We start from the raw sequence: 15,610 nt of genomic DNA, 5'->3' as shown, positions 1-15,610 counted from the left end.
ATCTCAGATATGCAGATAACATGACCCTAATGCAAGAAAGGAAAGAGGAGCCTCTTGATGAAGGTGAAAGAGGAGAGTGAGAAAGCTGGCTTAGAACTCAACATTCAGAAAACAAAGATCATGGCATCCGGTCCCATCACTTCATGGCAAATAGATGGGGAAAAAATGGAAACAGTGACAGACTTTATTTTCTTGGGTTCCAAAATCACTGTGGACAATGAAATTAAAGGATGCTTGCTCCTTGGAAGGAAAGCTATACAAACCTAGACAGTGTATTAAAAAGCAGAACCATCACTTGGCCAACAAAGGTTCGTATACTCAAAGCTATAGTTTTTCCAGTAGCCATGTACAAATGTGAGAGTTGGCCCATAAAGGCTGAGTGCTTAAGAATGAATGTTTTTGAACTGTGGGGTTGGAGAATACTCTTGAGAGTCCCTTGGACAGCAATGAGATAAAGCCAGTGAATCTTAAAGAAAATCAATCCTGCATACTCCACGGGAGTATGCATATTCCACTGGAAGGACTGATGCTGAAGCTGAAGCTCCAACACTTTGGCCACCAGATGTGAAGAGCTGACTCATTAGAAAAGACCCTGATGCTGGGAAAGACTGAAGGCAGGAGGAGAAGGGATGGCAGAGGATGAGACGGTTGGATGGCATCACCGACTCAATGGACATGAGTTTGAGCAAACTCTGGGAGACAGTGAAGGACAGAGAAGCCTGCTGGCATGCTGCAGTCCATGGGGTCACAAAGAGTCAGACCCGACTGAGTGACTGAACCTCAACAAAATCAACTATACTTCAGTAAAAAAAAACAAAAACAAAATCCAGAAATGAGAGACATCTATGGTTGTCAGCAGGTGGTGAGCTGTCCAGCTCTTATCTGAACACAGCTGATCTCAAACACATGTGGAGTTTGAGACTGTGGATCTCAGGTTCAAAACACAGATTTTTGTAGGAAGAGACGTAAATCTCCTCCACCACAAGTCAAATAAAACAGGGCAATTTAAAAAAGGGATTGGCAAAGGTGTTGTTAGAAGAAAGAGGAGAGAGATTTCTTGTATCTTTATTCAGACTCTACTTATTTATGATGAATATCTCAGAAGTGAACATTACTGACCATCTCCCTTGAACAAGAAGTTGCCACTCCTGAGTGTCTGTGCCATTGGGCTCTCATGCCCACTCGATCTGAATCCTCCATCCCTCTTGCTTTTGCTCAGCTTCCTGCTGTGGGCCTGGGCCTCCAGCTTTAGTTTGGACCTGGCTCTGGTGTGCCTCCGGGCCGCTGTCTCTGGGTGTCTCTTATCTCCATGCACTGCAGATCACACCCAGCATTCCAGCCTGAATTGGTGCCATTCCCTGCCTCTGAGCTGGATGCCTGTTTCTTATTTACTACTTTTCAAAACTGTACCGAGTCTCCTAGGAAGCTTTCCAGTTAGATGAGTCCTCTCATGCTGTCCCTTGAATCTCCACACTACTTAGCGGATGTTTCCAGTGACAGGTATGGCCAGCCTCGATTCATTGCTAACAGTGGGCGTGTTATCAGCCTCTCCTCCCAACTTAACTGTAAGATTTTTTTTTCCCCTCCGGCTATGACATCTTGCATATAGCAGGAATTCAAAATATTTAGTGAAATAAATGATATCAGATTAGCAGTAATTCTGACCTTGTATTTGTTGTTTACTCTTTGCCGCTCCTCATAAATGTCTTTTTTAAATTTAAAGGACATGTGATCCTTACCGAGGTGCACTTGCCTGGGGAGAAAAAAAAACAAAAAACAACTTCCAGAACCCATTAGAATACCACAATCGATTTCAGGATGGAGCATCTCAGCTGAACGGCACAGCTGATGCAGGAGAGCACGCCAAAGAAGGGAGAAGTTGCAGACACCCGCAACACAAGTAGGGTGAACCACATGTTCCCCACAGGGAAGCTTTTCTCCCAGTGACACATGCTAAAATACTTATGAATAAAGAGACCTGGACACTCAATCTCACTCATCATTAGGAAAATGCAAATCAGAGCCACAGTGATGGACTGCATCATACCTACTTGGATGGCTGTGATAACTGACAAAGATGATGACAGCAATCATAACAAAGGAAAATAACAGGAATTGCCAAGGATGTGGAGAAACTGGAATGTAAAATGGTGTAGTCGTGTAGAACACAGTTTGGCTGTTCTCAAAAAGTTATACGTGAATTACCTTGAGACCCAGTAATTCCTCTCCTATGTATACACCCAAGAGCACTGAAAAGGTAAGTTCACACAAAAACTTGTATATAAATGTTCACAGCAGCATTATTTCAAATAGCCCCAAACTGGAAACCCCCCAAATGTCCACCAACTGATGAATAGACACAGTGTAGAATGTTGATAAAACAAAAGCTTATTCCCCATAAAAATGAATGAAGTGCTGATAGATGCTGTGACATGGATGAACTCTGAAAACATATTTAGTGAAGAAAGTGAAAGTGTTAGTGGCTCAGTCATGTCCGGCTCTTTGTGACCCTTTGGACTATAGCTTGCCAGGCTCCTCTGTCCACGGAATTCTCCAGGCAAGAATACTGGAGTGGGTAGCCCTTCACTCCTCCAGGGAATCTTTCCAACCCAGGTCTCGGATCTGGGTCTCCTGCATTACAGGCAGATTCTTTACTGCTTAAGCCACCAGGGAAGCCCAGTGAAGAAGCCAGTTACTAAAGGTCACATATGATCTGACTACATTCATACGAAATGTCCGGAAGGGGCAACACCAGAGACAAACAGTGGTTGAGTGGTTGCCAGGGGCAGGGGAAACAGGAGGGTGGGGGCATGACTGCTTCACACTTACAGGATTCTTTCTGGCAGGGATGTAAAAGTTCTGGAACTAAGTACTGATGGTTGTACAACACTGTGAACATACTAAGAACTCTTGGGGTTCTACACATTAAAAAATGATGACCCAGAGAGATGGGATGGGGAGGGAAGTGGGAGGGGGGTTCAGGATGGGGAACACATGTAAGTCCATGGCTGATTCATGTCAATGTATGGCAAAAACCACTACAATATTGTCAAGTAATTAGCCTCCAACTAATAAAAATAAATGAAAAAAAAAATGATGAAAATGGTTCATTTCATGTGATGTGAATTTTATCCCACTTAAAAAAAAAAAAAACTCTGGGGGACTTCCCTGGTGTTACAGTGGATAGTAGTCCACTTGCCAATACAGGGGACATGGATTCAGTCCCTGGTCTGGGAGGATTCCACCTGCTGTGGAGCACCAAAGCTCGTGTGCCACAACGACTGAGCCAGCACCCGAGAGCCCACGAACCTCAACTACTGAGCCCGTGAACCTACAGCCTGAGCTCCGCAACAGGAGGGGCCACTGCGGTGAGAAGCCAGTGCATCACAACTAGAGAGTAGTCCCTGCTCCTCACCACCAGAGAAAACCCGCATGTAGCAATGACCAAAAGAAAAAATTAATTAAAAATAACAACCTCTCGTACGTCATGTACCCATCACGGAGTCTGACACACATTCAAAGTATATGGCAGCGGGGTTCCCTGGTGGTCCAGTGGTTAGGTCCTGGCACTTTCACTGCCAAGGGCCCAAGTTCAATCCCTGGTCAGGGAAATAAGATCTCACAGGCTGAGTGCCCCCCAAAAAAGTATATAGTAAAAGTTCTGCAGAATTGTTTAAAAGTTACAGAGAACTGTCTTAAAGGAGACTAAAGAGACAGAAAAACTAAATGCAAACCATATGATCTTTGACTGGACCTTGGGTTCCCCTCTTCAAAAACCAAAACATCCCTGGTATAGAAGCATTATGGGGACAACTGGGTAAATTTGCATATAGGCTGATGATTTAATGTTGTATCAATGTTAAACTTCTTAGAAGTAACTATGGTGATGCTGGAGAATGTCCTTGTTCTTAGGAGCTGAAGCCTTTAGAGGTGAGGCCTCATGGCACCTGCACTCACTTCCAAATGGCGCAGGCAGATGAAAGGAGTGTGTGTGAGTGTGCATTTGTGCTTGTGTGCGAGGCGCAGTGCTAACAGCTGATGACCATACATCAGTGTGTGTGGGTCTCACTAGATGGTTCAAAATCTTTCAGCAAAAAGTTGCGAGAAAATATTAAGTGAATAATACATGATCAAAATTGAATTTAGGATATGATTTCAAGCCCGTTACAAAGCAGCACAGGAGGAAGGAAAAACACCAGGGTTAACGGTGGTCACTGCATTATAGCGATTCTTTTCTCTTTTCTACACTTAAAAAACGTTTTCAAGTTTTTTACAATGATAACATGTCCTTTTATTTTTTTTACCATAGGGAAAGAGTTTTTTCCCAAATGGTCCTGGGTAACCTGGCATACTCTTCATTCAACTGAGGCCAGACCCTGAGTACAGACTCACATAAGATTCTGTGAATTCACAGAAGGGGTTGCTTCTCACGAGAGGTGGCAGGGTGCGAACACCCGGGCTGGCCCCAGAGCACGCAGTGAGTTCTCGGTCTGGGCGGTGGGGAAGCAGGACTGTGACAGGGTGGCCACCTAACCAAACTTTCAGGAGTCTCTTTTTGAACTCAGTTTTATATTAGAGTTTCCACAGTTACTTCAGCTGAGTCTGTACATGCAGATATGTCTTGTGTGGTCTGGTAAAAACCTGCATCTGCGTTTGAAAACCCTCACTAGGAGCCTCTCCCACCCCACCTGAAGAGAAAAGATAGTCTCTTCAATAAGTGGTGCTGGGAAAACTGGACAGCTACATGTAGAAGAATGAAATTGGAACACTTTCCAACCCCAGCTGCACTGCCAGGCTCCCCCGATGGCCCCTGGAGCTCACAGCCCAGGGCACAGGGGGCTTGGGTGGGGTGAGAGACAGTCGGGCAAGCTTCAGGGTCCCTGAGTCAGCCCAGGAAGGGGGTGTCCTGGTGTGAGGTGGGGTGCACTTTGGTTCTGTGCTGGTCACACTTAGGAAGGAGCATGGTGTGGTCACACTGATTCACTCCTGATAGAAACTTCACTCTGAAACAAAGTCCATTAAAGGGGAGGAAATAATCAAATGTTTCAAAGGGCATAAAAAGTTATTACATCCATTCATTCATTGGGTCTCATGGATAAAAAGCCATTAGCAAAAACACCGTCACCTGATGCAAATAATCGTGGGGCACTTACCACTTCAGGTGATTTTCAATCTCTTCACAAGTGTCCTGTCTGACTTTCTGTTCAAAGAGCGCTTCTTTCATTTGTCTTGTTTTTGAAATCTCAGTGCCTTGGTCCAAAACTGAGGGCAGGAGGAAACGATGATTACACCAGTAATCGAATCAGAATCACTGGCCGGGAGAAAAACATTTCTGACGGCAAAATGTAACAGGATTCTAACTGAGTTTTGTTGCTGCTGCTCATAAGCAGTAAATATGAGAAGCATTAACTCCTTTAGATTCTGCCCGGAGCTGACTGATGGTGGATTCATTGCTTACCTTCTCTCAATTCTTTAATCTTTAATTTTCCTGGTTCTTGGTTTAAAACAGTTGCCACAGCAAACGGATTCAATAAATCTACTGGAAACCTCAAGTTATGATATTCGATTTCCTGAGACCAAATCAGGAGAGAAAAGTCACTATTTGGCCTCTCTGTTGTTCCTTCCATTGTGGTTACCATAACGCCCGCTTTACCTTAATCTTTGGAGGCTTTGCCTTTCCTGGCAATTGGGGAAAAGGTACACGTGTCACTGCCTTTTCTGGAGGAACAACTACTTTCTTAGAAAGAGTATTTACTCTTTCAAATTCTTCCAACCTAGAGTAGAAAACAGATATTAAATTAGTATGTAATGCAACAACTCAAGGCTCCTAATTTTAGTTCTCTCCAATAATATCATGACTTATAGTTCATTAAATACTATATCTAAACTATGATTTTTTTTTTAGCAGTTATGTACAGATGTGAGAGTTGGACCATAAAGAAGGCTGATCACCAAAGAATTGATGCTTTCAATCTGTGGTGTTGGAGAAGACTCTTGAGAGTCTTTTGGACAGCAAGGAGATCAAACCAGTCAATCCTAAAGGAAATAAACCCTGAATATTCATTGGAAGGACTGATGCTGAAGTTGACGCTCCAATGCTTTGGACACACCTGATGTGAAGAGCCAACTCATTGGAAAAGACCCTGATGCTGGGAAAGATGAAGACATCAAGAGAAGGGGGCATCAGAGGATGAGATGGTTAGATAGCATCACTGATTCAATAGACATGAATTTGAGCAAACTCTGGGAGATAGTGGAGGATAGAGGAACCTGGCTTGCTATAGTTCATAGGGTCACAAAGAGCTGGAGACACCTTAGCAGCTGAAAAATGACAACAAAACTCAAAATCAACTTGGGTGCTAAAACAGTGGTTTATGAAAATAAACACAAGGTCAGGATGCCAGAGCATAATCATAATTAAACAGTGGGGCAATGGCTATTGTCCTTACGTTCTCAAAGAACATAGTAAGTGGAAAATAGGACACGCTGAAAAATGTTCCTGGCATCCAGCATAATTCATTCCTAGGCTGTTGGTTTTCCATGGCTAAATTTGTTTACCACACTTAAAAAACTCTTACATTGATTTATGTGTAAAAGAATAATTATGTCTACTGTTTGTACCAAAATGTTTTTAAAAAGTGATTCATAATATTGTAAAAATGACTATACTATGCAAAGCAATCTATAGATTCAGTACAATCCCTATCAAATTACCAATGGCATTTTTCACAGAACTAAAACAAAAAATTTCACAGTTTGTATGGAAACACAAAAGATCCTAAAGAGCCAAAGCAATCTTAAGAAAGAAAACTGGAGTTGGAGGAATCAAACACCTTGACTTCAGACTACACTACAAAGCTACAAAACAATATGGTACTAGCATTAAAACCGATATATAGAACAATGGAATAAGACAGAAAGCCCAGAGATAAACCCACACACCTATAAGCACCTTATCTTTGACAAAGGAGGCAAGAGTGTACAGTGGAGAAAAGACAGTCTCTTCAATAAGTGGTGCTGGGAAAACTGGACAGCTACATGTAAAAGAAAGGAATTAGAACACTTCCTAACACCACACACAAAAATAAACTCAAAATGGATGAAATACGTAAAGGTAAAGCCAGCAACTATAAAATTCTTAGAGGAAAATATAGGCAGAACATTTTTTGATATATATCACAGCAAGATCCTCTTTGACCCACCTCCTAGAGTAATGGAAACAAAAAGAAAAATAAACAAATGGGACCTAATTAAACTTAAAAGTTTTTGCACAGAAAAGGAAACTACAAACAAGATGAAAAGACGACACAATGGGAGAAGATAACTGCAAATGAAGCAACTGACAAAGAATTAGTCTCCAAAATACACAAGCTGTTGCAGCTCATGCAACTCTCTCTCTCTCTCTCTATATATATATATATATACACACATATATATATATATAAACTCAATCAAAAAAGGGGCAGAAGACTTAAACAGACTTTGCTCCAAAGAAGACATACAGACGGCCAATAAACACATGAAAAAAATGCTCAACAGCACTCATTATTAGAGAAAAGTGAATCAGAACTACAGTGAGGTATTACCTCACACTAGTCAGAATGGCCATCATCAAAAAATCGACAAACAATAAATGCTGGAGAGGGTGTGGAGAAAAGGGAAGACTCTTGCACTGTTGGTAGGGATATAAATTGATACAGCCACTTTGAAGAACAGTATGTAGATTCCTTAAAAAAAAAACCTAGAAATAAATCTACCATATGACCCAGCAATCCCACTACTGGGCATATACCCTGAGAAAACCATAATTCAAAAGACACATGTACCCCAATGTTCATTGTAGCACTATTTACAATAGCCAGGACATGGCAGCAACCTAGATGTCCACCAACAGATGAATGGATAAATAAGCTGTGGTAATACACACAATGGAATATTACTCAGCCATAAAAAGGAGCAAATTTGAGTCAGTTTTAGGGAGCTGAATACAGAGTGAAGTAAGTCAGGAAGAGAAAAACAAATATTTAATATTAACACATATATATATGAAACCTAGAAAAATGGTACGGATGAACCTGTTTGCAGGGCAGGAATAGAGACACAGACATAGAGAAGAGACTCGTGGCTACAGTGGGGGAAGGAGAGGGTGGGATGAACTGAGAGAGGAGCACTGAGAATTATACATTACCATGTGTAAAACATCGCCATATGTAAAATAGGTGCCATATGTAAAATCGTGTGAAGCTGCTCTATAACACAGGGAGCTCAACACAGCGCTCTGTCACGACCTAGAGGGGTGGGATGGGATGTGGGGGTGGCAGGGAGGTTCAGGAGGGAGACGACATGTGTATACTCATCGTTGGTTCATGCTGTTGTGCAGCGGAAAGCAACGCAGCACTGTAAAGCAATTATCCTCCAATTAAAAAATAAGTGATTCAGGCTAATGTTTCAGATCTTTTCTATAAATGAAAACTGCTTTGAACATGGACAGGTATAGACAGGGCTGCTTCCATGTCTGCAGAAGCTGTTTATTGGTCATGTGGGGTAGTAGAACCACGCTATGTTCGTAAATGCTGCCCATGGAAGCATTTCCTCAAGCACAAGTTTGGTGGGATGACACCTGTCGGTGACACTTCGGAGAGGAGATGAGAAACTGCTGCCGTTGAGGCATTCTGACACTCCATGTGCTTTGGTTGAGCACCTACCGGTCCGGCTGCCCTGCATGACACAGGTTATAGGCCCGTGTGAGAGTCCTGGAAGGCTCCAGGCATGGGAGGACCTGCCCCTGGGTGGGAGGGATGCATATGATGGACGCACGGTGAGGTGCGAGGATGAGATGCCTGGTTAGGGCAGGTGGCCTAACCTGTGTTAGGTGTTAGTGGCCTGGTGTTTGCATCTCAACAGAGCAGAGCTCTGACACAACCTCAGCCATAAACATTTGGGAAACAACCCAGAATATTTGAGGATGTTAAAAAAAAAAACCAGTCTCCTTGAGATGGACCCTCCTACACTGTTAATGGGAATGTAAGTTGGTGCAGTTATTATGGAGAACAGCATGGAGGTTCCTTAAAAAACTAAAACTATAGCTACCATATGATCCTGCAGTCCCCCTCCTGGACATGTATCCAGAGAAAACCACAATTCTAAAAGATACATGCACCCCTATGTTCATAGCAACACATTTACAATAGCCAGGACAATAGCTAGAGACAACCTAAATGTCCATCAACAGATGAATGGACAAAGATGTGGTACATATATACAATGGAATACTATTCAGCCATAAAATGAAAAAAGTAATGCCCAACAACATGCATGGACCTAGAGATTACTGTACTAAGTGAAGCGAGTCAGAAAGAGAAAGACAAATATCATAAGATATCACTTATATATATGGAATCTAAAATATGACACAAACGAATTTATCTACAAAATAGATTCACAAGCAAAGAGAACAGACTTCTGGTTGCCAAGGAGGAGAAGGATGGGGGAGGGAATTATTAGGAGTTTGGGATTCACAGATGCAAACTATTATATGCAGGATGGGTCAACAAGGTCCTACTGTATAGCACAGGGAACTGTATTCAACATCCTGTGATAAACCATATGGAAAAGAATGTGAATAAGAATATATATATGTATATGTATGTATATGTATATATGCATATAACAGTCACATTGTTGAACAGCAGAAATTAACACAAAAAGTGTTAAGTCAATTACACTTCAATCAGAAAAAAAGAAAAAAACAGTCTCTTTAAGAAGTCTAACTACTAGTACTGACGATGGAAATGAAGGGATATGAGAAAGCCAGAAACTAAGAGTTACATGGAATTGGCAGTGCCAACTGGATGTGAGTTCATCACACATCCAGCTCTGAAACAAAAGAAGCACCTGTGAAATCTTCCAAGAACACTGCAGCTGGATCACTTTTCCCCTTCCTGGTGGAGTATCTGTGTTCCAGCACTACCTGAAGCCTGGGGAGACAGGCAGGTGTTGAGGTATGGTCCTCGAAAACGTCAAGAGTGTTCTAGATCAGATATGAAACTCCAGGTGGGAAACCAAAACATAGTTTAGAAAAGGTGTGCATCTGTTCCTGCTTGGAGCTTCTGCCATGCACTGCACCACTATTTAAGAACGTGTCTAAGAAAGGGCAGACATGTCAAAGTCCCACTCAAGTGATGCCTCTGAGGAGGTCGTTTGTGTGTTGTGGCGCATGTTGTGAGCTGCAAACAGCACTCTTCTCAGTCAGTTAACTGACACCAGGAAATTGAGGACTGTTTTTTTTTTTTTTTTTTTTATGTCCAATGTTACCTCTTTACTGGCTGAACCACTTTAGTTTTACTACAGGAACTTGCAAGATTTGGGTTCAGCAGGTCACACTAACAGTCTACAGTTGACCCAAGCTGCTTTGGCTTCTGAGAAAGAAAATAATAATATAAATATACAGTAAATCATGGAGTTCTTATTTTGATAGTAGGTTGTTAGTCCACTTTTAATGTGTCTAATGACATTAACATGTGATGTGAATGTATGTGTGAAGGGGCGAGGAGGAAAATCAACCTTTGCATTCATCATTTTCAAAATATTTGTAAGGATTTTTCAAGATTAGGATTTACACTATGAAATTTTTTCCTTTTCACTTCTATAAACATCAGGCAAGTTAGAAAACACCTTATTAACTAGATATATTTGGATATAAAAATACAAGCTCACATTCACTGGAAATGGAAGTTCAGGCTAACTGGTTATAGTTAAACCCATGGGTTTAAAACTTAAAAATGGGTTTAAAACTTAAACTCATTTCACATCTTTACTCTGACTTGAATGCTGAGGGTGCTTTAAGAAAAGCTCCCACCCAGCATGCTTCCATTTCTGCCTTATGTCAAAGGCACTTGTTATACTTGACTTATTTTGACTCCTGTCTTCAGCATCTTTAGCGTGTGGACCATTTCCCGTGGGGCTTTGCAGTGGACGTTGCACAGGGCATGCACTCCACTCATTATAATATTATATTGAAACTTTGAATATAGCTCTGTGGTTCTGGCTTTATGACTTGAATTTTTGAATAGACACTAATACACACATATGGCCAACAATTCAAACAGTGCACCGATAGTCATCAGTGAAAGAAAGTATCTTCTCCAAAATCTCTTTTCTCAGTGAACTCTTCTCTCTCTTGGCAGAAGCAACTACTGCTACAAGCACAGAGATAGTCTCTGCATCACTGTTATATTTTAAAGGGTATCTTATGAAGGTTCACCATTTAAGTAAGTTTCAAAATTGAGATAGAGTTGACATGTAACTGTATTTTAGTTCCAGGCATATTAAGTAAGGTTTTGATGGCATTCTGCTACAAGAAAGAAACAACGGAATGGATGAAAGGAAGAATTGGGGTTTGGAGGATAAACAGAAGTCTTCCCAGGCAGCCTTACTTTAAAGCCACGTTGGGGTAGCATGTCCCGGTGAAGACACACTCGTACGGTTGAGAGTTGAACTGTGAAACCCACAGCTGCACTTTTATCTGTGCCATCCCATACTGAAACGGGGTAAACTTCACTGTCACATTCATCTTCCCATTTGCCGGGATTATTCCTGGGAGGAAAGACATGAGAAAACATGATGCTTTTTCTTCCTGCCAAGTCCAAGCAAAGAGGCTGACTCTCACACACATATATATTCTTCCCATGGGAAGCACAAGTATTTCTAGTATCATTGTATAGTCTTTTCATTAAATACACATGAATCAACTTCTGATTGTTCACATTGACCTTATTTACCAACTACTACCTTAATCCTTTATACTCATAACTTGATTGCACCAGTTATATAAACATATACTATGAGTCAGCATTACTGAGTCAGAAGTGAGTTCCCAGAACCATAACCTTTAAGCCATTATTAATAATTCCCGGATATCAGTGTTCATGCTGTGAGCCACAAGGAAAATGAAGGAACACATGTAAAAGTTTGTGCCCAAATAATTTGGTTCCCTATATTTTTGTGTAATTTGATTCTCTGATTTTCTATCTTCAGGATAGACAACTGTTCTCTCCAAAGGCAAATGTCACATGATGCTTATTTCTCCTTTGTGTCTCTGGTGCCAACAGGGCCTGGAATGCAATTAAGTGCTCAACAAACATGGAAAGGAAAATAACAAGCAAGGAGGAAAGAAGGATCAATATGCTAGGTGTGAGAAGGGCGGCCATTTCCGACTTCCACTGAAGGCTCTCTGGTTTGCTCTCTAGGTGGACTCCTCTGGTCCCCACAGGGGCCTTGCCTGGTGACCTGCCTCCTTCCGATCTAGGGTCCCTCTGAATCTTGGCCCACCCTCTGCCTTGCTCTCTATGCCAACCCCACAGCCCTTTCATTCAGCCATCCAGACATTCACTGAGCACCTACTGGGTGGCAGGCACTGTTTTAGGCACTTGAGACACAACAGTAAGCAAAGCAAAGTCCCAGGGGGCTTCCCTGGTGATCCAGTGATCAAGGCTCGCCTGCCAATGCTAGGGGTGCAGGATCTATCCCTAGTCAGGGAACTAAGATCACACAAGCCATATGGCGCAGCTCCCCCCCCTCCCCACCCCCACATACAGAGCCCCAGAGCTCATGGAGTTTACATGCTGGTCAGGATGGCAAATAAAAAGAAATAAACCAGTGAATATAAACTCTCAAGTCATGCCATGGACATAGAGTAGGCCATGGGAAAGCAAGTGACGCATGAGGAGCTATCTGAGACAGGGTGAACATCAGGTCTCAGGTGAGGAGATGCTGAAGCGGAGGCTTGGATGAGGCGTGGGGCTGCTGCTCCAGTCCCCAGACACTGGCACTCTGGACCCCATGCCTTGGCACTTGCTTTTCCCCAGACTGGAAGCCCTTCCTCCAGATCTTCCTTTGGCTTCCAATCTTCTGGAATCACCTCTCTGTCACTGGCCTCCCCTAGTTAAGTCTCACAAAAGCAGATGCCTGCTTGTTACCGTGTTCCCAGCTCAATAAATAAACCTTCAAAGCCCATGTCAGCCCACACGTTACAGGAAACCCCTCCTGATGCTCCATCTGCAGGAGCCTCCACCACCGTCCCTCACCGCTACCCTGCGGTCCTCAGGTGCCACCCGAACTGCCACTCTGCGAAGTTTACCAGTCTCCCAACTAGTCTGGAAGCCCCTAAGGCAGACACTCAGTCCCAGAGCTCTTTTATCTTCTCAGATCCTAAGCGCTGTGCTTCAGAAAAATACATAAAACCTAAAGACTCCACCAAAACACCCGCTACTAACAGAATTAATGAAAGTAAAGTTGCAGGATACAAAATCAATATAGAAAAATCAGTTGTGTTTCTATACACCAACAACAAACTATGAGACAGTGAAATGAAAAAACAACTCCATTTACAATAGCAACAAAAAGAATAAAATGCCTCGAAACAAATTTTTTTCCAGTTTTATTGAGAAAGAATCAACATAACATCTCTGTATAAATTTAAGGTGTGAAGCATGACGGTTTGACTTACGTATTTGTGAAATAATCACCACTATAAGTTTAATTAACATTCATCATTCTAAATAGACACAATAAAAAGAAAGCCCAGGAATAAACTCATGCATATGTGGTCAATTAATTGGCAACAAAGGATCCTAGAATATACACAAGGGCAAGGACAATCTCTTCAACAAAGTGTTGGGAGAACTGAACAGCCTCATGCTAAAGAATAAAACTGAACCACCGTCTTACACCACATACAAAAGTAAATTCAGGAGGGAGGGTTAATTTGGAGTTTGGGATTAACAGATATACTCCACATAAAATGGATAAGCAACAAAGACCTGCTGTATAGCACAGGGAACTTTACTCAATATCTTGTAATAACAACCGATAAGGGAAAGTAATCCAAAAAAGTGACTATATTTTGTATATATATAACTGAGTCACCTTGCTGTACACCTAAAACTAACACCACACTGTAAATCAACTATATTTCAATAAAAAAATTAAAGATTAAAAAAATGATTTCAAAATGGATTAAAGATTTGAATGTAAGAACTGACAATATAATTCCTAGAAGAAAACAAAGAACAAAGCTCCTTGACATTGGTCTTGACAAGGATTTTGGGAATTTGATACCAAAAGCAAAGGCACCAAAAGCAAAAACAAATGAAACTACATCAAGTTCAAAAGCTTCTGCACAACAAAAGAAGACATCAACAAAATGAAAAGACACCCTATGGAATGGAAGGAAATGTTTGTAAACCACATATCCAGTTAGGCATGAATACCCAAGATACACAAGGATATCATATAACTCAATAACAAAACACCAAGATAACCCAACTTTGTCAAATAAGCAAAGGACCCAAACAGACACTTTTCCAAAGAAGATATACAAATGTCCAACAGGTACATGTTCAACATCACTAATCATCAGGAAAATGCAAATAAGATGAGATTATCTCTCACACCTGTTAGAATGGCTATTATCAAAGAGACAAGAAGTCCTGGCAAGAAGGTAGAAAAAAGGGAACACTTGTGCAGTGCTGGAAATGCAAACTGGTGCAGTCACTATGGAAAACAGTACGGAGGTTTCCTCAAAACCTGAGGAATCATCACATGATCCAGCACTCTCACATCTGGGTTTATACGCAAAGGGAACGAAATCATTATTTTGAAGAGTTAGATGTACTCCCAGGTTCACTGCAGCTTTATTCACAATATCCAAGGGTGTGAAAATGCTGTGTCCACTGACAGATGAAAGGATAAAGAAGACGCGGCATATCCATCCATCCATACATACATACATAATGCAATATTATTCAGTGTTAAAGAAGAAGGTAATCCTGCCATTTGTGACAACATGTATGAACTTGGATGGCATTATGCTAAGTAAAATAAGCCAAAGACAGATACTGCAAGGTATCATTTACATACACATTCAGAAGGAAAAAAAGTCCAATTCTGAGAAATAGAGAGTTGAAAAACGGTTTACCAGGGGCTGGGGGTGAGGGGTGGTGGTGGTAAGGAGAAGTTGGTAAAAGGGTACAAACTTTCAATTATAGAATGAATAAGGTCTGAGGCTTTAACGTAAAATAAGGTGATTATACTTGAAATTTGCTGAGAGAGTAGAACTTAAATGTTTCACCAATAAAAAAGGCAGCTCTGTGAGGTGATGGATATTAATTAACTCAATGACAGAATCCTTTCACGATGTGTACACACGTCAAATCATCACATTATGTACTTAAAAAGCTTATAATTTTATGTATAAAATTATATCCATATCATATACATGTCAATTATACCTCAATAAATCTGAAAAAACACAGAACAAAAACAAAGTTATTTTAGGATTCACAGCAGGCCACAATGGGTGAATATTTAAATTCCAAACCTAAACATCAAGAGAGAAACTGGGAAGCAGAAATCAGTTCAGATGGAGATTTCATTCTCAGAGGTCCTGAGCATCTTTGGGATCTACATCCTTTGGGGCATGCAAAGACAGATAGGTCCATGCCACATGTGAGATAAATTCCTTAGACCCTTCACTAAGATTCTGAAGGCTTGAGTAGATATAATATTCCCATTCTATTTGAACCTGAATTAAAGGTGACTACGAAACCAT

At 41.4% G+C, this 15,610-nt stretch overlaps 1 protein-coding gene and 1 non-coding gene across 3 annotated transcripts in view; one reads left to right on the top strand and one right to left on the bottom strand.

Moving 5' to 3' along the window:
- Positions 1–15,610, bottom strand: part of CFAP221 (cilia and flagella associated protein 221) — a 113,921-nt gene that overhangs the window by 58,423 nt on the left and 39,888 nt on the right. For both annotated transcript variants that reach the window (XM_043894920.1, XM_043894919.1), the window contains exons 8-12: positions 11,436–11,595; positions 5,654–5,774; positions 5,459–5,570; positions 5,154–5,262; positions 1,666–1,753 (exon numbers count right to left, since the gene is read on the bottom strand). In XM_043894920.1, the coding sequence (XP_043750855.1) occupies positions 1,666–1,753; positions 5,154–5,262; positions 5,459–5,570; positions 5,654–5,774; positions 11,436–11,595 (590 nt within the window). The remainder of the gene's footprint in view (positions 1–1,665; positions 1,754–5,153; positions 5,263–5,458; positions 5,571–5,653; positions 5,775–11,435; positions 11,596–15,610) is intronic.
- TRNAE-UUC lies at positions 3,539–3,611 on the top strand. The gene has a single exon. It is a non-coding gene; the product is annotated as a tRNA-Glu (tRNA).

The sequence above is a fragment of the Cervus elaphus genome, chromosome 33 (genome assembly GCF_910594005.1).
Source record: "Cervus elaphus chromosome 33, mCerEla1.1, whole genome shotgun sequence".
Classification (NCBI taxonomy): Eukaryota; Metazoa; Chordata; class Mammalia; order Artiodactyla; family Cervidae; genus Cervus; species Cervus elaphus.
This window is presented reverse-complemented; position numbering and strand designations above follow the sequence as displayed.